The 25,569-nt window shown below is 39.0% G+C and overlaps 1 protein-coding gene across 2 annotated transcripts in view; it reads left to right on the top strand.

Moving 5' to 3' along the window:
* PARD3B (par-3 family cell polarity regulator beta) overlaps window positions 1-25,569 on the top strand; it is an 853,033-nt gene that overhangs the window by 381,225 nt on the left and 446,239 nt on the right. For both annotated transcript variants that reach the window (XM_081143277.1, XM_081143276.1), the window contains exon 4: window positions 5,532-5,641. In XM_081143277.1, coding sequence (XP_080999403.1) covers window positions 5,532-5,641 — 110 coding nt within the window. The remainder of the gene's footprint in view (window positions 1-5,531; window positions 5,642-25,569) is intronic.

Here is a 25,569-nt window from a genome sequence, read left to right as displayed (position 1 = left end):
TGATAATTCAGTAGCAGAGAAGTAATCCCTCAGAGCAAAAGAAAATTGAAACTCTAAAAAGACCAGGATTTGCCTGTCTTTGTACATAAACAGTTTATCACGTTGGTTGACTCGTTTCTCTCCCTGTCCTCCCGCCCCACCTTTCCCCTAAGCTCTCGGCCATGGCTTTGTTAACTTGTCATCCTAAATACATTTTCCCTGCAGATTCTGTGAGAGTATAGAATCCTGGTTCTCTCTTTGCTTTGCACGTGATGCTGTCGATAGACCTGTACTGATCTTTACTGTTTTCTTTTCTTGGCTTGCCTCATGTTTGTCTCTACTCACTGATACTGGATCCAATATGATTTCCAGTATGAGCTTCATGCTCACCTTTATGAACGCCCAGTTGAATCTAGAGTCTGATTTCTCATATATATCAAAATAACATATGCCCTGGCCAGCGTGGCTCAGTTGGTTGGGCATAGTCCTGTGTCCCAGGAGGCCAGTTTCATTCGCGGACAAGGGAGCGTGCCTGGGTTGCCTTGTGGGCTCGATCCCCGGTGGGGGGAGTGCAGGAGGCAGCCGATCAATGTTGTGCTTTCACATCAATGGTTCTCTCCCTTTTTCCCTTCCTCTCTCTCTGAAAATCAATAAACTATTCTTTAAAAAAAAGATATCTTAGATTAAAAGCAAACTGTCCTAACCTTCAGTGGACAAAGTCAAGATTCTTGGTTTCTTCTGAAAGCGTAACACTTGCCAAAACTTTCCTAATGCTCTCTCTTCCTCAAGCAAGATATAAGAATGGTTTTAGGTTTCTGCTTTATGTCCCTTCTCATTTCCTTTGTATGTGTAGTCACTGCTAATTTCTCCCACGTTCTCTTCTCTTCTAGTTTATTATTGCATGTCTGCCTGTGACTGCTGGGTCACCATTCCTTTCCTCCCCAGTGCTTTCCCAGCCTCTCTGTGCTCGGGGCCTCTTACTTCTTCTGGATGCCTTGTCAGGCTGTTAACTGGGACCCTCCTAGAGCTCTCCAGGTCTCAGTCATCCTAGAATGAAATAGCACCACTGTTGATGTCCAGCTGACTCTCTGATTTTGCTCAGGATAATAATTAGCCATCTTTAAATAAATCCCTGCTCTCACCATATAACTTAGAACATGTACCTTTGTGATGTTGGATGGGAGACTCATGTTTAGAGTCATTGCTTGTTTTCTCTACAGCATCACATGGATGATTCTTGTGGACCTTGGTTTCAGTCTGTGTAACTGCCTGTCTTTCTGAGACATCTTTTAAAACACCCAACACATCATCTGTCATTTAAGCCAACTCCATCCCAAACATATCCTCTAAATGTGGAAATAATCATTAAGGGGTGTGTGTGTGTGTGTGTGTGTGTGATTTTATAACAAAGAGACAGAAGCTTATACTTACATAGATAACTTAAATTTCTGTTGGCCTTTCTATCTTATGCAGTTCAACGATGTACCAATTTGAGCCTGTTAGCTAGTTGCTGCCCCTTTCAAAATTATTTTCCTCAGAATGGGTTAGGTGAGCTTCCGATCGGCTCCCTTAGTTCCATTTGTAGGGGAAGTAACTGTACCCCTTTTAATTCTAGTTTTATTCTCATTAAAATGATGACTGCTTGAGAATTAGGAAATGTGCCATCATTCATAGACCCCTGGGACCTGAGTCCAGTGCTAGCTGGCTCAAAGCATGGGAGGACCTGCTGAATGTGGCCATCTCCTTAAGGGAGGAACAGTGAGAGTGTAAGTAAATGTTTTCTGAGTGTAATGTAAGTCCTGAATATACATGGGTAGCTCTCCAGAAAGAATTGAAGTTTCCTGATGAAGGAAGGCCCTGTCTTGCAAGGCCAGAGTCACCAGCAGCCGCACACCTAGTCAGGAACTCCTGTGCTTGGAAGGACACAGCTTCTCCTTGGCTAACTCTTTGGCGCCCATTAAGTTTCTGTGCATCCAGATAGATAAAATGGGACTGGATCCAGTCTACAGTGTGTGTGTTCATTGGTGTGGGTTCAATAATCCATACATCAACCTTCCAGAACACTGCACCTGCTAAATGTGCTAAACATTCTTTGTAGCTGGCATCTTTTTCTTCGAAAGCTAACCTAGAGTAAGCATAATGACTGCTCTTCATATCACCCTCTCCTGGTGGAGCTCTTGATGCATCCTGAGGCCTCAAATATTTAACTGTGTGGGAAAATATAATGCAGTTGTTTGTGTAAGACCTTGTGCTTTAAAATGCATAACATTTCTTGTTTTATTTGAGCTTTAGAGCCACTGGCTTTTTAACTGTGATTCTGAGAAATACTGCTATTCTCTTGAGCTGAACTGAGAACTTTTGCTCTAAAGTTTAAAAGTCTTTTCTCAATTAGCTAAAAAATACCAATGAACAGCCTGCTTTCTTTTTCAATTTTTGGACTATCTTCCCACACCATCATTTTTTTTTCTTAAAAGCTTTGATTTCTATAATAAGTCTATACCTGGTTAAGCCAAGAATTATGTTCTACTGTTTTAATTTGTGTATGATTCCATGAAAATTGCCTTGACTTTCAGGAGTTCAGCTTTTTGAGCAGATAACACTGTTCACAGCAGTAGCAAGTACCATTACCGCCTTGTTATTGGGGGGAGGGGATTTGCTGCATGAAAATTACATACTAGACGGTGTCGTGCATGCTTACTTTATTTCAGCCTCCCATCAGTTCTGCAGTGTGTTGTAATCACTAGGCTTTAAACGATGGGACTGTCACTGAGCAGCTCAACGACAAAGAGCCAGGAAAGATGACCACAAAACCCGTGGTCCTCTCCACTCTACCAACACATGATAGTTCTTAGTGTTAGTTTTCTAATCTTACTGTTAGGTTATAAGCTCCTTTGGTGCAGCAGTTATGTTTTATTTACTTTCCCCTTCCCCCCCAGGAGGCCCCATAAAACCAGATTAGTTGTTTCCTTCTCATTTTAGCTAGGCTTGCTTGTGAGCTGTGCCTTTTACTCTATTACATGTATCCAAGGACGGGCCCAAATCGTCGTCACTACTCCTAATGACTTGCCTTCTGTTGTGTACGAGGACACACCTTTCTTGGTCTTTCAGTTTGTCTTTACGTCAGGAGCTCAGTCTGTTCTTGACAGCCACCTTCAAATGCGACTTTGGCCATTTAAAAAATAAGCTTTAAATTGCCAAAGGAAAGGTTGTTTACCGCTCTCCGAGATAGCAGTTCATATTTAAAGATGCTCAGTATTTATTCTCATGTGAGATGATTTGTACGTGTTATTAACCGTGAAGTCAGCCAAAGGAAAAAGAGAAGGCGACCCCCCGGAGACATTAAGGTGTGGAATCCAGGCAGAGTAGAGAAGAGCAAACATTCCTCAGCGCTCTGAGCGTGTTTAGAAGGACCCGGCCACTGAACAGTTTGCTTTTTGCCTGTGTCCCGAGTGGCGGGCCCACTGCCGCGGAGCTCAGCTGTCTCTCTGGGAGACGCACTGTCGAGCCACGGCCTGTGACTGCATACAGAGCCCCAAATACATGTTGTTATAAAATTCTCTTCAATAACAGCGCTTTGTTATTAAAACAGCAGATACTGACAATAACTGAGGAATCATAGCCGTGTCCTTAAAGTTTGAAGGAAAACTACCTGGCATGGCTTCTCTAAGAAAAACGTATTTATCACCCAAGAAAAAGAACAAGTCTTTTTTCACTTACACACACTCACACTCACACACACTCACACTCACATAGTCTATATATATTCATATATATGTATATGACTCAGCTGAAAAAACAATGTAATAAAATTGTCATCCACTCAAATTTCAGTTTCTGTGCCTCTAAAACAATTTATTTTCTGACCTTGGTGTATCATGGTGGTTTTACTTGCTTTTTATTTGTTTGTTATATTTTATTTTTTTATTTTTCTCCAATTTGACTTGCGGTGTACGGGTCTGTTTTAAATGCTTGAAAAAAAAGCAGAGTTTCGTGGAGTTCTCCCGTTCCCCTCTTCGTATTAAAGGTGATGGGTTATTTCTGAGGGTGTCACATTTACTCTGGCTTCATGTTCATGGTAGTTCAGGGGCTGCACCTGAGCAGTGAGCCTTCGGCTTGCCCGACGAAGGGGAAGGTGTAGTTGTGCAGGACGGGGCTGTTGTCTTCGGATTTCATGGGACTCTGTATTACTTATACTTTTTAAAAAAAACTCTTTCATTCAAGAACAGGTGCCAACCATTCAACTATTGGTATGCCACTTGCTTGAGAAATTTTTCAGATGGAGGTGGAGAAGGTGGGGAGTAATGTGGTGAAGTGTCTATTGATAAGACAAATAATCAAATGTGAACTTGGAATTTATAATACCTGGTGACATAGTGTTTTATCCTAAGTAGCATGATAATTTCTTATTATAAAATAAGTCATTTTATTAAAAAGCAGCTTCTATAGGAACAAGGATGAAAGTATTGGCAATTTTATGTTTCGTACACAGAATAAGAATGTTGGAACACTTAGAAAAATCAAATTTATAAATAATTTCAAATAGATTTACTTTTTTATAACTGTACCATATAAAGTGAAGTATGAAAAATGTTATTTTAGACTGCAATAGCTTGAGAGAGTTGGGGAATTAGTTTTAGAATATTGATTAATGGGGAATTGCATTTCTACTGTTTTCCACTTTTTTCCCCCCAAAAGCACACAAATAAAAAGTTAATTTTTATATGAGAGCAATTTTAAACCACAAATGGATTTTTTTTTTTTGAGAGTTTCCTCTATAGTGGTCAATTTAGTATGAAACAAATTATTTTAGGCCTAATTGGAAGCAGAATAGTTAGGCCGCTAGCTCTGCTAAGGTAGAATTTCATTTGAACTTTCAAATAGTATGATCTCTTTTTTCAGAATTTAATAACTGACTCAAATATTTAATAGTGGAAGCTTTCATTAAATTAAAAAGAAATCAGAATATATATTTTTAGAAGTAACTTATTTTCCTTATCAGCTTTATCTACTTTGGGAGAAAAGGGAGAGAATGGAACCGATCTCTTTGTGTACTTAAATAGATATGAATGCTGTAACCCCAGCAGATAGTTTACTTCTGTATATATAATCATTCAGAAGATTTGGGAAGCCCCAAATGACAGCAGTAACTATACTTCTGGCTCTACTGAATAGCAAACTGCACTGACTGTGTGAACCTCTCCACTTACCTGCTAGATAATCATTCTTTTTTATACTCAAATATATTTTCTAGATCAGTTTTACATTGCACACTGTTAACATTGACATTGCCAAACAGTTTTTGCTTAAGTACAATGACTTCTTTTGAAATGCAAGTGGGGAAAGATGAGAGTTGAAAGATCTTGTTTCCATGTGTCCTTCTATGAACAGATGACAAAAGATCATTACATGGATTAATTTACAAGCATTCTTGAGAAATAGAATGTTTTCACATAAAAGCACGCTGTAAACCTTTTTAATTAAATTGCACTGTACCATGCACTCTCTTCCCTGCAGGGTTCTCTTGACCTCTCACCTCTTCTTTTGCCCTACAGGCACTCCACTGCTGGTGAGGAGAAGCAGTGACCCTGCGCCAGGCCCACCTGCTGATGCCCAGCCCACTGCTTCACACCCCAGTAGCCAGAGTCTGAAACCTGCTATTCCAGTAGGTATCCTGCCCTTTGAATTTCTAATGAAAGATCCAAGTGCCTTACCCAAAGATAGATTTGCAGTCTTAAGTTGACTATTAGAGATCTTTTGTTGGGACATCTAGTATTAGTTATAATAACTAGTATGAGGTATTACTAGTATGTAGTTATAATGATAGCTTTTGTTTAGATAGCACTGATTATGTGTCCAGTAGTGTTTTAAGTGCTTTACATTAAGTCGTATAAACTAGCACATCAAAGGAAGAACATGTTTTTGTCTTCATTTCATTGATGATAAAATTGAGGAAGAGGAAGGTTTAGTGATTTGTCTAAGGTCACAGCTAGCAAGTGGCAGAGCCAAGAATTTAACCCAGGTGGTTTGGCCCCAAAGTCCACGCTCCTCACCAGTGCACTATGCTGTTGAATCGCAGTACCCTCCTGCTTCATAATGCCCAAGGATGTCACTGGCACATTCAGTGTGTCAGTGAAATGCTTTTGAAATTATAACATGGTGATGGTGGCACAGTTTCAGCATAACCAATATCATGGATATGTGGTGCCAGTATTGGGTTTCTAGAACTCAACATTGAAATTAAAGAAAAATAAAATTACATACCCAAAGTGCTTATAACCAGATATATTTATATGCTATACTTATAAACTAATAGATTAAATGGAAAATAGTTTCCTAGAGAGGTAAAAATCTTCCTTCCCCTTGGTACTGTGGGATCTTACTGCTAAATCCTGAGTTGTTTGAAGAGTTGTGGTTGTGGTTCATCCTTTGAAATGTCCTGAGTTAGATTCTGGTTAATGGCTACATATCATAGCAATAAGCGATCTTCAGAATGTCACCATATTAAAAAGTCTCCTAGAAGTCTTCCCTATTTTAGTCTCACTGTCTACAGCACCTTAAGAAAAAAACAATATTTCATAGGCATATGAGGATGCCAGATGAGCTAAATGGACTCTTCCAGTTTTATATAAAATATTCTTATCAGGAACCTGTGTCAATGTGTTTGAGGTAGGAGTCACTATATCAATCATTGGGCAGTCACTAATAGGTTAGTGGCAATATTTCGGCATATTGTTTTCTGTGAGCAAGGAAGCGAGGGTCCCGAAAGTATTTCAGATGTAATGTTTCTCATTCTTCTTCATCCTTTTAAGGAAATATAATGAATGAAAAATTACTTTTAATAAAAATTAGGTGTATGTGTTCTGCTGTAATGATTAGTATAAACAGAGCCAGTATGTGGTATGATGTGTGTTTGCGTGTGTGTATTTAACACACACTAATTGAGACTGTGTTAAGCCTAAGTATATTGGATTGGGGGGGAAGGAACTATATAAATAAGAGACTAATTGCATAAAAGAGAAAGACTACAGTTCACCACTTATTTTTACATCAGTGTCCCCTAAAATGAGAGTGTGTCTGATTGTTACCATCGTTTACATGCAAAATACCCACCAATTAGTTCCATGTTTCTATCGCTTATGCTCTGTGTTTCCACGAATTAAAAATTCATCAATACTCCTTTTCCTAGAGGAAATGAGAGCTACTCTATTTCTGATAGATTCTGTATCCTTACCAAAATATGATATCACTGAGTTCTCAGTTGGGGTATTTGGGGTAAGAGATACATTGTTACCAACAGAGAAATGCGTCCTGGTTCAAGAAGAAATGCTGACACCCCCAGTGCTCTTACCTAACAATATGCTAGTTATCAAGCGTGGGCCAAGTCCACATATAGCAGCAGTAAAAGGAAAACACATGCCTCCTCCTTTTCTCACAGTGCTCTCTGTGGATGACAAAGTGTAGACTTGAGACCCAAAGAATAGAATCTGGTCCTTGCCTTGCCACAGGGCAGTGGCCCATCCTATGCCTTTCTTACTTCAGTTGTGAAATACTCTCCATGCAGACTTTAAGCATTAACAGTCCAATGTACAGGCATGGCACCTTTTTTACCTCTTTATTGCTAGTGCCAAGTATGTGGAGGGTGCTCAGTGTGTATGTGTTGGATTTAGAAATGCAAGACACATATTAATCTGGGAAAAGTCCTAGAAGTTCTTAGCAATGACCCAGCTTTTCTAATTCGATGATTCTTTCTGCTCCCCAAAAGAGCGTACCAGGTAAAAGTTTATCTGCTGCAGGGCCCAGTTCACAGATGGATAGTTTAACTGCCCTATTGAGAAGGGTTGGCAAAGTTAATAAGTGAAGACATTTAGGTGTACCTATTTTTACCTAGAAGAAAAAAACATTTGTGTGCATGTATTATAACTCTATTTATTTATCCCTGCATATCCAGACTTATGGACTATTTAGAACTGTGTTGTTCAATATCAGAGCCACTGGTACATGTGGCTATTGAGCATGAAAATATATTTTAAGTGTAATAGGCACACTGGATTTCAAAGATTGCAATATGAAAACTAAGGTAAAATATCTCAATAATTTTCATATTGACTACATGTTGAAATGATACTATATTGGGTTGAATACAATATATTACTGAAATTATTTTTGTGTTTTTAAAACACATTTCTACTAGAAAATTTAAAACTATATCTGTGGACCACAGTCTGTTTTTGCTAGACAGAGTAGCTCTAAACTAAAGTAGAATTGGATATAGCATTAATGAAATGGTTAGAGGCCCTGGGGAGAAGTTCTTTGAGTTGCACACCATCTCTGGGGTAACAGTATGATTAGGTTTGCCTGGAGCAGTCCTAGCCCATGCCTGTTGTTCTGGCATAATTATTAATAGTGTCCCCACTAACTCTCAGAGGTGTTCATGTGTGGATGATAAATTATGTGGCACCCTACATTGTAGCCCTATAGTCACTTTTATTGTTTGCTCAGTGATAAGAGGAGTGGTCTTTCGTGGAAGCCATGGGAACATAACCACAACTCTCACATCAGAACACACTGCGGAGAAAGTTCTTTGTAACAAGGGCCTGAGCCCAGGGAGTGCAGATACAAGACTGCAGATTCTTTTGCACCTCTCAGATTCCATAATTCTACTTGATGTGCCCTCCACAACTTCAGCAACACCATACTTAATTCCTTTGATTTGATAAGTGATGATGAATGTGAGGAGTGTGTGATAATGTACCCATGCAGCAACTAATACGAAAAATAATTGCTTAAAAAGCTCTCTTCAGTTGCATTGCATTTCAATATCCAAAGGAAAAAAATTACAATCAAAATTTCCATCTCTTAAACAGAGTGTTCACATGTAAATAATTCACAGATGGCAGAGCCCCAAGTGGGTTATGTTCAATCATTCCCAAGAAATGAAACTTACGTATAACCCAGAGCATAAGAAGCTGTAAGGATGAATAGTTGACACATTTGATTATGTTGAAATATTGCCTTTAAAACCACGGTTGATGACTGTTATTTTTAGTTGCGCTTTATTAGTCTTTCTATAGAGGGAACTTTTTCTTTGATGCCCAGATATGTGTTTTTGAAAAGCTGGAAAAGTTGCACTTGTTTTCTGGCTGGTTGAGCTCTTACAAATTGCTTATTTAAGATGTGTACCCTTGGACAAGTTGGAGTTTTAAAAAGGATTTAAATTAGAAAAATCAGGTTCTCTGCAAGCCTCAAATTCTTTGAATAATGAAAAGCCACCAAACCTCATGGTTACTTAGAGTACCACCCAATAAACAGCATGAAAATGTGTGTCCTTTCTTCCTCTTTTCACAAACCTATCCAGCTCATCAGAATAGTATAATTATTAATGTGCAACTAGCAATGACCGTTTTTCTTTCAAGGCAATAGAAAAGCTAATTCTACTGACTGCTTTTGAATTAAAGAGAGAGAATCCTGGGGGCAAGATATTGTAGTGTGAATGAGCTTATGGGCCCCTTCCTTGCCTTGATTGTAACCTGGTGTTCTTGGCTTCGGGGCAGGCCATAAACCAGGTTCTTGAAATTGATGTTCCTGAATTTGCGGATGGAAGAGGACTCTAAAACAGATGTGATTTTTTCTTCTTAATATCCGGTTAACTACTATGGTTGTTTTGTGTTTTAATGACTGTTTATAGGTTCACATTTAACCCCTAAAGCAAAAAGATCCTGCAGGGTGAGTAAATTAAAAAGTGGATTCCTGAACACTCTAAGGCTGTGCCTGTTCTCAGATAGTAAACGACTTTGTTTGTTCTAAAACTGTTACTTGTCTTGCATCACCGAAATCAGTTAAGGAAATGCTGCTCTGCCTTTTTAAAGCTCATATCTATAATATATACATTTTATTTTTAAAAAATAACATGGTAGCCTTTGAGGCTGCTAAACTGGAAGGTCGTGAGTGGGTTTCACAGGGCCTGTCAACTGTCTGAAGTTTTAAGCTGTGGCAGAGAGAGAAAGAGAGAGAGATGGAGGGAGGGAGGGAGAGAGACAGAAAAAGGAAGGTGTGTGTGTGTTTCATGAAGGAAACTCTATCACTGTTAGCAAACTTTAAAAGGACAACAAAAGATCAAGAACTTGTTTTGGGGTTTTGGATGAAATCATATGGGGAGGACACCATTTCTCAAAGTCTGACGAATGACAGAAATTAAGAAATAAGGTAGAAATTGCCACTTCCCTCAAATATGTATTAAATAGTTAAGATTATTTCATCACATTATCACCTTTTCTATCCAACACATAGTATGTAAATTCAAGATGTTAAGGTAAATAGATGTTTGTAAATTGCTGCATTGAGAGGCCAAAAATAACTCTTCAGTCAGTGGCAACCTAATTCCTAGCAACAGAGAGATTGGGGAGAAAGGGCGCAGACCAGCCAGTGCGAGACATGTTCCCAGCGGTCCTGCTTGTTTGGTGGGACTGAGAAGGGGAAATAGACTGTTGGTTCTTTGGAGATTTTGGTATTTTATCAGCAAAGTGAGTGGCAGGTATCTTCTAATGGGAGAAAATGTTTCCAGTGAATAGAAGCATTATCTTTATGTCTGATATATAATTGATTTAAGAAAGTTTCCCTTGTATGTCACGTATATTGAAATTATAGTCAATGTTGCACCTGGTTTAAGTGTTTTCAGGTCTGTGAAAGAAATCATCGAGATATTACAGAGAAATGGAAATAGCTTGGCCTTTAGGATTCAAATCTTCAAATTGCCAGAGATGTCAGAGTGCTTTTGGTTGTGGGTCACTGACTGTCGAAATCCAACACAGAAACTTCAAGAAAATTCTGAATAACTAATGCATGTGTTTCTATACATTAGATATACAATTAAGTAGCTGTAAAAACACTGGAACAAAATAATTGTAGGTACCACTGTAAATTGGAGGGAAGGCTCTATCTATTGTCTTCCAATGAGAAGAAATGGATCCTGAGGAGCAAAAGGGAGGGAGAAGTAGCATGTAATATATAATTGCATTATTTAGAGATACTGAAGCCAACAAAGGTTTTTCTCTTTTTCCCCTCTCCTGACAGTGATTTAATAATAGTCCTGGTGTTTGTAACTCCAGCTGTTCGTTCCGTGTACTGATAAGACCAGAGACACATTGCGACGATGGTTTTCATATGGCTTTGTTTTTAAGAGATAAAACTGCCATCCAATATTTCACCGGGCCAAGTGTTTACTTAGTTTGGCAAGTTTAGGCAGCTCAATTTCTGAAGCATTTATATTTGTAAGACTCAGTTTAGGCAGGGAAAATCCAGAAGCCTGATTTATTCTGCAGCAGAGATTTTCACCAAATCCTGTTGAAGTCGAGGAATCAAATTTGGCTTGTCTGAAGGTCTGTACCGTGACTAACCAAAGAACCTGGGAAGGTGACCCCTCTGTAGGTGTGTCCTCCCCGCCACTCTTCTTGGGTCTAGTCCAGAACTGAAAGTCTAAAGGAGGTTCACTCCGCAGAGGTCAGTTTCAAAAATTAAAAAGGTAACCGTGACATGCCTTTTGCTGTTTCGATTGGTCTGCATGTAATGTAAATTGAGTGGGTTTTGCTTTCATGTCAGCATTAATTGACTAATCCCTTAGATGTTTAAGACTTCTGCTGTGTGCCATCTGGAAAGCATAGGACATGGTCCCTGTCCTCAGGACACTTACAACCTAGTTATGAAGACCTGATCTGAAGCAGTTAAGCAACCCTAGCAATCTGCAAGCATCAAATGATCACATCATACACTTTTAACAATCAAAGTTAGTGTCCTCTGCCGTTAGTGGGCACCCTGCCCAGCCTCCCGAGCCCCTCAAGGGGACGGCCCTGTGTGGTGTCTCATCTTACTCAATATCGCTGCCTGTTTGCTTCTCTGGTAGGAGACTGAGCTCCTCAGAGCTACAGGCCAGCGTGTTTATTTTTGCATTCAAGCCCCCAGGCACAGTGCCTGACATACAAATGTAGGATTAGGGATTACAACTTTCACTTCTGAGATGGGCAAGATGAATTCAAGTCAGCAACTTTTAACTCATTTTGTAAAGGTGTGTGTATTTGTGTGTATTTATATTACATATGTGTGTGTGTATATGAATTAGAATGTGAAAATTGTGAAATAATCTGTTTAGCACACTGTTTTGCTCATTGAGTAGCTTTTTAGTTTAGAATTTTCTGCTTTAGGACAGTGTTACCTGTGTTGTCAAGGGGAGAAGAGTGTTTAAACACAAACTCTCCACTTAAAAATAAAATGCTGGTTGGTGGCTGAGCTCAGTTTCAATTGTGAGATCCATTTCATCTTCTTATAGCTCTAGAAATGACCATAGAAGCTGGTTCCGAGAAAGAATAAACATTATAGGAAGAAAAAAACCTTGATAATTCTAGAGATTAACCATTATAAAAGCTGACTTTGTTAGTACCCGTGATATATGAACAAAGAATGAAAATTAATATGCATGCAATAGAGTCAATTATCTGAGTTCTACTACTTTGTCAACAACAATATGAGTTCTGTACTTAAAGAGCTAGTAATCTTGGTAGTTACAGCTTTGTAATTTTCTAATAACTGTGTTTAAAAAATTTAGAAACTCTTGCCTGGCCAGCATGAGGCTCTGTGGTTCAGCTTCAACATATGATCCAGGAGGTCTCAGTTCAATTCCTGTCGGCACATGCCTGGGTCGCAGGCTCGATTCCCAGTCGGGGGCATGCAGGAGGCAGCCGATCAATGACTCTCTCATCACTGATGTTTCTATCTCTCTCTCCCTCTCCTTTTCTCTCTCTAAAATCAATAAAAACATATTTTTAAAAATTAAAATAAATAAATCAGAATATTCTTTAGTAGACTAGAAATTTCTGGATGCGATACATTTCTTATACCATAAAAATAGATTTTTCTCCTTCCAAATCTTTCTCATATTTCATTTCTATTAAAAAAATTAATCTGGCTTCAAGTGATGTGGAAGAAAATAAAAATCCTGGTATTGTGAGTTAATTCAAGATCATGCGAACATTTACAAGGCCTTTCTTAGCAAAACACTAATAAACATCTCACAGTAGTGGTTGGGACAAACGTAGTATGACAGTGTTGTTTGAAATTTGGTAACAATGATGTTTAAAGTAGCTTTATTCTGAAGGTCAAGATCCCATGTCCTGATTGTATCCATAACTCTGTGACCCTCAGAAAATTATCTAAATTGTGGATGATTTCCTCAGAAATCCTGTGTAACTACAAGGAAATAATAAATGGAAATTCTGTATGAACTCCTGTTGTTCTTAGGGTCTCAAACATCCAAACTAGTGACTTCAGAGCTCCAGATGTGAATTACTAACTCCATTGGTATAAATTCAACTTTCAATTTCCTTTTAATGTCCCAATTTTTATGTGTTTATGGAATGAAGTTGTAATTCTATCCAAAACACCAAATGTATTTCTACGGCTGAAGATAATTGTGCCAAGAAATATATATTTTTTTAAAAGCCAAATGTACACAAACACAGTAGCATAAAAACATACATACTCAATAATATGTACACGTAAATCCTTAGGAGGAGAGCACTACTCAGATCTGAGGACAGAAGTGCAGTAGGTCCTGTCACTGGAACGCGAACGCTCCAGGATGTGGGCTGTGTCCGCTGTGTGTCCTGATTTTCTGTATGTTCCCTCCTTCTGTGTTGTGGGCATTTACTGAATACTGATGGCCTGGACGGGAAGGGTTCATGAGAGTCCACCTTGAGAAGAAGCAGGACAGTCCCCGCTGAGAGCAAAACAGAAACTTTGTTTTCGGCTTGAGCATGGCGAGATTCTTAGAAATCTCTTCTGATGGGGGATTTTTTTTCTCACGATATAAATTCTTCTGAAGTGCAAGTTTCATTCTGGTTTTCCCTTTCAAAATCTAGTCACAGGATGACATGGTACAGACATTTAAAGGACTTTTCTCTTTCTCCAGAGGGGTGGCCGCTTCCCTAATAGCTCTGTACTTGGAGATGGAATTCCGATTTAGATGAATCACGTTTCTAAGGCAGCTACTGTGTGTGTTTTAGGCTCGTGGAAACACACAGCGTTCTGGTAAGCAGCGTGTGAGCTTGTCACACTGCACAGCTTTTGATGTCTGATTAGATGATCACAGGGACATCTGGAGTGAGTTAGTTTTGAAGTTGCTGGTGTGAAGCGCTGGAGAAACCAAAGCCTTCTGACAGACCTGAACCAGGAAAAACATTGCTACTTTTAGCAAAATCTTTTCAACTTGCAACTGGCAGGCGATTTTCAGACTGACAGAGCCCTGATGTTTTCCAGGCTGCTCTCCCTACAGCTCTCCCCGCCAGAACGGGTAAGTGGCATTTGCTGCAAAAACCATAAAGCATCGCCCTCCTTTAAACGGAAGAAGCAAAGATTCTTAAGCATCGAAAGTCAGAATTGATGGAGTTGCTTGAAGAAATGGTATCGTTTCCTTTTTCTCTGCCTCTAATTTCAATCACTGGGTCAATCACCCATCCTTTTTTAGTTGTCATTTTTAAATAAATATTTTTGACACTTGGCTATATTCTGTGAACATCCAAAGATAAACAAATAGGCATAAAAATAGAGGTTTTAGTAATATGTGAAAATTCCTCATTGTTTCATGAATAAGAGGATTATGTAACTATGAATATCTATCTTGAAATGTCTGGCCATTTCTCCTGCATCCAGGATGTATTCTCAATTTCTTGGTATGGCTTTTCTTAGATCTTTTGTTATTGTGGCTAATAATTATAATCTAATATTTACCATCTCAGTAATTTTAAGTGTACTGTTAAGTGGCACTAAACACATTTACATTAGTCTGCAACCATCACATCACCCATCTCCAGAACTCTTTTTATCTTTCAAAACTCGAAGTCCATGCCTATTAAACAATTAACTCCCAAAGCCCTCTCCCAGCTCCTGGCAACCACCCTTCTACTTTCTGTCTCTATGACTTTGGCTACTTTAGGAATCATACAGTATGTGTCTTTTGTTTTTTTGGTTTTTTGTTTGTTTGTTTTTTTAAATATATCTTTATTGATTTCAGAGAGAGGAAAGGAGAGGGAGGAAGAGAGACAGAAACATCAATGATGAGAGAGTCACTGATCGAGCCCACAACCCAGGCATGTGCCCCGACCGGGAATCGAACCCCGATCGCCTGGATCCTAGGCCGACGCTCAACCGCTGAGCCACGCCGGCCGGGCGGCATGTGTCTTTTGGCTACCGTCTTATTTCACTTAGCATAATGTCCTCAAGAGTCATCCATGTCATAGCACGTGCCAGAACTCCCTTCCTTTCTATGGCTGACCAATGTTCCATCCTATGCATACGCCACATTTCCCTTACGCATTCATCTGCTGCGGCCCTGGCGTTGCTTTCACCCCTCAGCGGTTGTGAACACTGCTGCTATGCACGGACGTGTGCAAGCATCTCTTTCAGACCGTCTTCTAATTATGTTGGGTATACACCCAGAAGTGGAATTGCTGGATCATATGGTTAATATATTTTGAATATTTTGAGGAACCACTGCACTGTTTTCCATAGTGGCTGTACTATTTTAAATCCTCATGGACGGTGCGCAAGGGTTTCAGCCTCTCCATGTTCTCACCAGCAGTTGTTATTTTGTTTTTCAGATGTAGCCATCCTCATGCTTAGGAGGTGGCATCTTGTGATCTTGATTTGCATTTCCCTAATGATTAGCAAGGTTGAGTATCTTTCATGTGCTTATTAGCCATTTATATATCTTCTCTGAAAAAAAAATGTCTCTTCAAGTTTTTGCCCATTTTTTATTTGGGTTGTTGGTTTTGTTTTTATTGACTTTTAGATGTTCTTTATGTATTCTGGATATTAACCCCTTATCGGATAGGTGATTTGCAAATATTTTCTCTCATTCTGTAGGTTTTCTTTTTGTTTTCTTGATAGTGTCCCTTGAAGCACACAAGTTTTTCATTTTCATGAAGTCCGGTTTGTCTGCCTTGTTGTTGTTTGTGTCTTTGGTGTCGTATCCAAGAAATTACTGCCAACTTCAATGTTGTGAAGCTTTTGCCCTGTTTTCTTCTAAGAGTTTTATAGTTTTAACTCTTATGTTTAGGTCTTTGATTCACGTTGAGTTAATATTTGCATATGATATGAGGTAAGGGTCCAGCTTCATACTTTTGCTACTGAATATCCAGAACCATTTGTTGAAAAGACTGTCCTTTCTTCGTTGAATGGTCTTGGCACCCATGTCAAAAATCATTTGGCCATATATGCAAGGGTTTATTTTTGGGTTCTTGTCATGACTTCACAACCTAACCCCAGCCTATATGTTTAGCTTCATCTCTGGCCACATCACACTAGACACCCCATGCATGCAGTTTCTCGCCTGTGCAGAGAATGCTTATTTCTATGTGTCTTTGCCCAACTGTTTAATCTGCCAGGCAAATGGCAAATGTAATTTTCCATCTTTTTCCTAGAGAATGTCCAATTTTCTTTCAAAATTCAGTGCAATGGTCTCTATGGTCTTTTTCTTTACTACTCCTTCCCTGCCCCCTCTCTGTTATGAGCAGAATTAACCACTTTCTGCACACTGGCATATCTTTATTCTACTTCTTTATACCTCTTTCTCAGTTCCCACATTTTATATCTTCCTCACTAGGCTCTGAGCTCCTTGTGTGTGGATTGAATTTCCTTCCATATACCCACAACATAGCATTATGCTTAAAGAACAAGGGGCACTTATAAAAGGTTTATATAAGGAATGGAATACATTTTCTGATCACATAATACCCTATTTAAACCATGAAGCAATTTAATTGCAGATTTAATAACATTAATCTGTGTGCTAGGTGGGCCAACAAATGACCAGGTAATGCTACCCAGGGTATCATGGAGGGAGGGACTTTCTATGCTTAGTTTCTACTTCATATCAGATGTGGACACTTTATTATATATATTCAAATAATTATTTTATTCCATAAAAATTTGCAAGTTCAGCTTTATTGACTCTGTTTTATGGATGAAGAAGCTAAGACTCAAACAAGTTAACTCATTTGCCCCAGAACATATAGCTACTAAGTAGAAGTGCTAGAATTTTACTTCAGATGAGCCTTAGTCCAAAGTATAGCCTCTTTTCATTCTATACTCAATCAAATGTTAGCCTTGGAAATACCACCTGGCATCTACACCTTTGTCTCTTGAGTGCTGACACTGCTGAAATGCTTTGGGTACTCTTCATGTGAAACTACCTTCAAAGCCAGTTTATGAGCCTCTTCCTAAAAAGTCCATTTCATTATTTTGTAATCACGTTTTATTTTTTTACCCAAAATGGTATTGTTCTATGTGATGCCAAAGCTTATATTGCAAAGTTGGTCTCAAATGGCTTGACTTTATAAAAGTTAGATATCCCTATGAAGCAGACATATTTGCCACCACACAAAAAAATCTAATTCAGACATTAAAAATACATATGGAAGAATAAATTCAGATGTGCTTAAAACAGCAGATTTTTATAGCTACCCTTTGTTTATTCAATTGTCTAGTGGTTAAGACAACTAGGTTTTATCCCTGACTCATCCATTGGCTCTTTGTCAAGTTTAGACAAGTATAATTCTGTTCTCTGTCTGGAAGAAGGAGATTGTCTTCCATCTTGCTCACAGTGGAATCGCAAGGTTAATGCCTTTTATCTTGAGTATAGCATTTAGCAGACTGAGGGTGCATAATCTATGTTAATAATAGTGATAATAATGAATGTTGATAATTAAAGGTCTTTTCTAATTACCAGATTTCTAATGTGTGTTAAATATAATAAAAGGGAAATGACTTAAATTAGTATGCATGCACACAAAAAGTAGAGTTAGCCACAGCTTTTAGTTTTAGCTGTCTAACTAACATCGTGCATGTGAATCCAACATTTAGAAATCTGGTTATGATGCTAGTTTCACTAGGGCCATATATGGAGAACCCATGCAGGTTCTAGAAACTAGTATATTATTTGAGTTGAAAAAAATGGTTATGTATGGAAAACCTCAAGGGACTCTTGTGATTGGAGTATGACCACATGAAATTGTGCAAGGGACATTATAATTATAGTTTATCCCCATAATAATCTCTCTGAGTTCTATGAGAAAAAGGTACTTTTTCTAGAAGCTGGGCACCATCCCAGGAATGGGTAACAGATCTGCCTGGAAGATCTCTAAAAGACTTCGGTGGAAATGAAAAACAGTTGTCCGGCTGGAGTGGCTCAGTAAGTTGAGCACTGCCCTGTGCACCAAAAGGTGGCCAGCTTGGTTCCCAGTCAGGGCACATACCTGGCTGCGGTTTCGATCCCTGGCAGAGGCACACAAGGAAAGCGACCACTCTCTCCTTCTCTCTCCCTGTCTCTCTCTCTGAATGTCCACAGCTGAGGATTTTTTTTTTAAAAAAAGAAGAGTAAACAGTAATAAAGTAATTTCCCATGAAATTCAGCTTGGAGATTCATCCTTTGAACTCGAATTATTCTGACTTCATAAGGCACTGGAATGGTAGGAAGGAGCTGTGAACCCTGAGAGGCAGCGGGCTAGAGTGGTTAAGAATATGAACCCTTGCCCGGCCGGACGTGGCTCAGCGGTTGAGCTTCGACCTGGGATCTAGGTGATCGGGGTTCGATTCCCAGTCAGGGTATATGCCCTGGTTGTGGGCTCGATCAATGACTCTCTCATCATTGATGTTTCTGTCTCTCTCTCTCCCTCTCCTTTCTTCTCTCTGAAATCAATAAAGATATATTTTTTAAAAAAAGAAGAAAAAAAAAGAATATGAACTCTTAAGCTTGACTGCCTGGTTCAAATCTAGTCCTGCCAACTGACTAGCTGAGTGATAGTGATTTTTGTCAAGCATTTCTCTTCTCACTTTTCTAATCTATAAAATCGTGATAGCTTACCTCATGGGGTTGGATTGAGAAATAAATGAGTGATTATTTGTAAAAATTCTTACAGTATGTTTGTTAAAAAATATTTGATTTGTCCCATACATGAAGGAGGAATGGGTGGTAGATTAAGTTAGACTGTAGAAGTAGTTCTGAGAATACTCTTTCTTTATAAAGCTGAATTTGATAAAGTTTAGTTTTAATTTAAGAAAGGCACTTACACACAGCTAGAAAAAATACTGATTCCAAAGTTGAACATTAAATGTATGTTGAGCACCTTTTGCTTATAGAGACCCTGGCAAGTTATTTTCATTTGAAAACAAAAGAAAACCGAAACCAAACCAAACCAAAACAACAAAAAGAACCCTCTGAAGACCAGTTCTTAAGGCAATATTGGAATTGCATCAACAGATTCAGCCCTGGCTTTCCTCTCTCCATGTGAAATGGTCTCTTCCTTGTAAACATTCCGTTTAAATTGAAAACCGAGAAGGAAACAGGAAAGGAGGGGTTATTAAGGAACAGGGCAATTTCAGATGGCTCAAACCTGTCATCCATCTCCTCCAGTTTTCTGAAGCCCCTGCCTTTTGGCACTTCCCTTCCTGCTCTCCCCACCCCCTGGATCTTGAATCTCCTTTCTCACTTGTGTGCAGGGCAGATGCCTTCTCATTTGTTAAGACCAGGCTAAAACACCACCTCCTTTTTAAATCCATTCTGGAAACCCTGGTCCCTGCTGTAAGTTTGGTGCCACTTCAGCAATAGATTTTAAAGTAATGTATGATGTGGCATTTGTTGAGATCACAATGAAAATATTATTGGTGGGAAGCAGTATTAATATAGGTCCAAAATATCAAAGTTTGGACATAAGTGACCTAGAGAGCACAGTATAGGTGCCTCTCTTTTCACACACTGGTTCCCTGACTCAGGCAAGCTCTGCTGTGCTCAAAGATTGAGCCAACTGTCCCCCCTGGTCCCTGCTGTCCCCCATTCCCTCACTGACCGAGGTTCACAGTTATGCCGTGAACATTGACCATTTGTATTTGTATGTCTCCCTCTTTCCTCGAGAGTGGGAGTACACTGAGGGCAGAGAAGGTGCTTTTTCTCCTTGTGGGCAAGCACCTAGCATATGGTAGGTAATAACTGATTGGCTGACGGAATGAAAGAAAGAAAGAGAGGGAGGGAGGGAGGGAGGGAGGGAGGGAGGGAGGAAGGAAGGAAGGAAGGAAGGAAGGAAGGAAGGAAGGAAGGAAGAGAGAGAGAGAGAGAGAGAGAGAGAGAGAGAGAGAGAAAGAAGGAAAGAAAGAAAGAAAGAAAGAAAGAAAGAAAGAAAGAAAGAAAGAAAGAAAGAAAGAAAGAAAGAAAGAAAGAAAGAAAGAAAGAAGGAAGGAAGAAAGGAAAGAAAGAAAGAAAGAAAGAAAGAAAGAAAGAAAGAAAGAAAGAAAGAAAGAAAGAAAGAAAGAAAGAAAGAAAGAACACATGGAAAGAAAAACAAATAGATTCTCAGATTCTAACAGGTTAATTTTTTTTTCCAGAGAAAAGATTTTAAAGGCAATATGTAAGTAAAGATAGTGTTTTTAAAGGTAATATATGTTTTTGTGTTTTCTTCATTCACTGTTAAATGATGAGCGAATGGACTTCAGCATGAAATATATTTATTTATATTTTATACTCAAATCACAAAAATAAAAGAGCAGATGTAGACCTCTGAGAGTGTTATGCCATTTCTGCATTTTTAATATAGTTCAAACTCAATCCCTCCTAGTCACTTTCCAGCTTCTTTCATTTTAAATATGACAGCAGTGGTAGGGGAGAGAATTTGTTTGGAAATGATTATAGTCATTCAAGTTTAACCTCTGATAAGTGCATTCTGCACAGTCTGAAAATATGATTTAATTTAATTATTTGTGTATATTTGGGAGAGTAATTATAGAACCTACAGAAATGACCATTTAATGTCAGAATATGAGTTTTTCTGGATTTCTAAGCCTTGATTGATAAGTAGATAAGTTATAAATGAGAGGCTTTGTGGAAGTACATTCTAGTAAACATGTGGATATCAGGAAAATGTTGATCTGGGACCAGACAGACATTTAATGAATATCCATAAACTACTTTCCCTGAAATAACAAGTAGAATAAATGTTCTTCCTAATGTTCCTGCTTCTATTTTTTTCTTTAGGTTCCTTTAGTACTCACATAGGTAAATTGTGAAAGTACACTATAGCCATTTCTTGTATGACTATACCCCAGAAACACTGTGGATGAAATATTTGTTTTGGTTTGCTTCTACCACACATAGTTAAACTGACTTAGTGCATCATGTAACATAAAGCAGTTTGCCTTAGAAATTCCCAAGCTGAGTTTTTGTTTTAAAATCCTTGCTATTTTTCAAACTGATGGCCCAAAAATAAAATGTACAATCAAATATTATAAAGCCATGAATCTATGCATTGATTTTAGGATAAATTTCTTCTCCCTAATTTGGAGAAAAAATTTTATAGTTTTAGCTCATTGCATGATTCCCAACTGATATTATACCTAGAGACCATTATGGACAATTAAGGCTTTGTTAAGCTCTCATAATATTTTCCCACTTTCGACTATGTGAGTTTTCTGAGATCTTTATCCATAATGTTGGGCTGACTCTGCAAAATGGCTCATAATGTCGTCCTTCATTTAACAAACATTGTGCCAAGTACCATGGTTTTTGCTAGCGATTAAAAGATGAATAAAACATGGGCCTCCCCCTAGAGAATTCTCATTTATGTGTCTCTCTTCCTCATCCATTGAGGAGAACAGACATATAAATGGAAATTATGATGTAATACGGCAGGTGCAATGATTTTTGTATGTACAAAGAAAATATATGGAAAACTAACAAGGGAATTTGGAAATAATTCTTGAAGGGAGGAAGTTGTATGGAAATGCTGAGTCTTAAAGAATGAAAAGGAGACCACCAACCAGGCCAACTCATGGGAAAATGCATTTCAGCGAGAGAATTACAAAAAGAAAGACAGATGTGAGAAATGGTTTTCATGAGGTTTTCCCAAAGAGACACGGGCACTTTGGTCTTGCTGAGGAAGTACTGGGAGATGAGTGGCCAAATCAAGAAGGACCTTATAAGTTACATGTAAGAGCTTGATGTTTATGTTATGCAAGACCATTGAAAAGTTTTAAGTAGAGGGTTTACAGGTTCAGCTTTGCTGAAGGATAAAAATCAAAGGATAGAAATAAGAAAATACTTAGAAATTTGTTATAATATGAGTCAGGGCAGAAGTGCAAAGATCTGAATTATCTCATGATCCCTTTATGGATAGAAACTCAGTGGTTGAATGAGTAATAATTGCAACACATCTACAACCACACTCACTTTTTGCCAGTCATTATTCTAAGTGCTTCAAATGTATTGTTCTATCTAATCCTCACAACAATCCTGTGATATAGGTACCATTTATATTCCCATTTTATTGATAAGGAAATGAGACACATAGAGATTAAGTAAAGGTCAAATTGCTTAGTCATAAAGCTAATAAGTGCCAGAAATATTTAGGAAATACAATCCACAGATCTTGGGTAAGGCAGCAGAACATACATGAGACATCAGGAATAATTCCCAGGTTTCACTTTAGTATAGTGAGGCTGATGAGTGTTCTGCCAACCAGCAAACAGAACTCAGAATCAGCTTGTAGACAAAGGCGCAAGTAGAGGTGCTTGGAAATCAAAGATATAGGGGTTCAAACCTTGAAGTTGTGAATAAGCTTATGAAGTGCAGTTTCAGTAGAGGAAATTGGGGTGTAAACTGTTGTGCTGTTGGTTGAGAAGCAAATTGGAGGCAAAGCAGTGGAAAGAGCTCTTAAGGAACTTATAATCACATTAGAAAGCACACAGAGTTATATTTTTTATGCCAGCAACAATTTAAGAACTCTTTTAATTGAAAGTGATAAAAGTACAATTTTAAAATGTCTCAGTCAAAAAATGAGGGGCAATGAGATCGTTGCATTGCATATAATCTCTGAGCATGTTGCATGTCCACATCTTGGAAAGTAGGAGACGCAGCTGGGCCTCAGGAAACTCCAGAATCAGACTCCAGTAATTGCCTCTGCTTTGTTCTTTCATAGATTGTCATATTTATCTGCAGACCAGCTTCCTCAACACAGGGAAATATGCCTGCTAACAATTCCCATTTCCCCATCTCCAGGGAGGCACTAATTCTTTTTCTAGGCTCTAGGAAAGGAGTCTGATGGGTGACTTTCACTAAGTGAGGGCTGCTTTAAACAAGCCATGGCAAGCAGGGTTTGGGGGAGTAGTCTATAGCCAGATGACATCTGGTACCTGGTTTCATTGTGGACAGAGCAGTCTCCAGCGTGGGGAGGACCAAGCAGACATTCCCATAGATGTCACCATCGATAACCGCAGTGGGTGCAGTCAGTTCCAGGAGAGCTTTGTGCCAGAGTGGTCGGGGAGGCTTCAAGGAGAAAGATGCCTCGAAGAATGAGCAGCAGAGAGGCATGCAGAAGTCAGTGATCAAATTCATAGCAACAAGGATGCACAAGTAGTGTTTAGACACAGGCAGACCTTCCTGGACAGAGAGGAATTCTCAATGAGTTTCTCAAAGAGTAATTGAAAGACCACTTGCCTCAGGAACACGGGAGGACTGTGCACAAATGCCAGTTTCTGGGCTACAGCCTAGTCTCTTGAATCAGAATCTGAGAGCAGGGTCCAGGGAATCTGCATTGTAAGCGAGTGCACATTGCAATCTCGATGCAATGGGATGGTGGTGTGAAGTTCAATAAGCAGAGACTGGACCCGGCATGTGGAGGAAAAGCTGCTTGAGCAGCCATTTCAGCACCTCGGTGGAGATGGAAGAAACCCAACCCTTAGCAGCATCGTCTCCATGAATTTATTCAGCGATGTAGCAGGTAGAGTGAACAGATCACAAGGTATTTGGCAAATTAATAAACACACTGGAGTCGTGAAAAATAAATTAGCTGTAACATTTTGCACAAAGTGATGAAGTTGTAAAAACAAACCAAAAAGAAGCAGAAGAAAGTGGGGCAGATACCCTGTCAAAGAGGAAAGGAGCGGTGAAACCCAAAGCAGGGGAATTTGGCATGACCATAAAGGCACGTTGGCGTGGTGTTTTTTAAGGCACAAACGTATTTTTATTCATTCCTGTTTAATGCATCATATTTAGTATCATCAGCCTCATTGAATAAGTAGATAAGCGAAAACAACCAGCACCTATCTCCCTAGAAGACGGAGTTTTGTCTCAGGCCACAGAAGCGATGATTTAGGACACAGACTCTCTTGGGTCTGGAAAAGTAAATGTCTCGAGTAACTAACTGACATTCACCGAATGTAAGAGCAGATAAAGTTTCCCCCCAAGATTCTGTGTACATTACTCTGCTCTCTGTTCAGCCGAGGCACTAACCTTGATCTGACTGTGTTGAACAGGACAACCTGCCCTTTTAGCGTGGCCTTGCCTGGCAGGAGTCCTGGCACTTGGCTGCATGGCTAACATCAGGCATGAAGAGAAATCGGGCCCTGGTGACTCTCCTGGAAGGGCACCGAGGGAGGAGTCAGCCACGCAGAAAACACTAAACAAATGATAACCTGAGCTGTGTCTGCCTGAGTTAAGAATACAGCGTGTTCAAGTTAAACAATCACAGCAAACGTACTGTGGGCTAGGAATTGGGACCACCAGCTGGTGTAAGGTTAGAGGCTGAACTGTGTCACCTTGGAGAAGTAACAACTTCCCAGGCGCAGTTTCTTCATCTGTAAAATGGGAAAGGTGGAGCGACTGAAATGGGAGCTCTCGTACAGTACTGGTAGGAACATAAGTTGATGTAATGCCTTTGGTAATTATCAACGGTCTTATTTCTCACTTTAAGAACTTGTAATGAGGAAACATGTTTTTCTTCCCCGTATTTTCCCTTTTTTACAGTGGTTCTTGAGCTCCGAACCATCCGATTTCGAGGCGCATGCCTAACTTTTATTTCCAGTTTCTCCTTGTCTTTCTCAAGTGGGCAGAAAGAGTTGAAACTGTCCTGGGTTGGCTTCCTCTAAATTCCATGCGGTGCATTAGGGGTGGCAAGTTGTTACCTGAGCAGAACTGGCCGATCTTACTGGAAGGGAAATGAGATGAAATGATCTTAATAGAAAACCAGCCCTGTTGTCTCTTGTCACCATTTATTTATTTTTTTGCTATTGTGTTTTCTTATTCTTATTTTAAGTACCAGGTGTTTGTGGTTGTAAGCATGGGAGAGGTCTTTCCAAACTATGACTTGTCTTTTTAAATTCGTTTTTATTAAATTTCAGGCAGGTTTTCAATGTTAACATATTTATATTTATTAGTTTTATTATTGTGCTGTGTGTGTGTTTAAAGAAATAATTTCCTCCTCTGAGTCACATGATATTTCCCAATATTAGTTTTTCTAAAATTTTTGTGTTATTTTTTGTACTTAAGCTTTTAATTCATCTGTAAATATGTTAAGGGGCATGTGTATGGATCAGTTTTTATTTTATTTTCTGACATTGTGGTGTCATTTAAAATAATAAATGTTTATCAAATGCTACTTCTGTGTTTATGTAGATGATTAATTTTTCTCTTTTAGCAGTTGAAATTATTGTGTCCTATCACTACATTTTCTGATGTCCAGCCTTCCTTGCATCCCCATGATCAAGCTTCCTTGGCTGTGATGT

Source organism: Miniopterus schreibersii, assembly GCF_964146895.1.
Source record: "Miniopterus schreibersii genome assembly, chromosome: 7".
In the NCBI taxonomy this organism is placed as follows: Eukaryota; Metazoa; Chordata; class Mammalia; order Chiroptera; family Miniopteridae; genus Miniopterus; species Miniopterus schreibersii.
The sequence above is the reverse complement of the archived record's forward strand: the minus strand, read 5'-3'. Positions and strand labels throughout refer to the sequence as shown.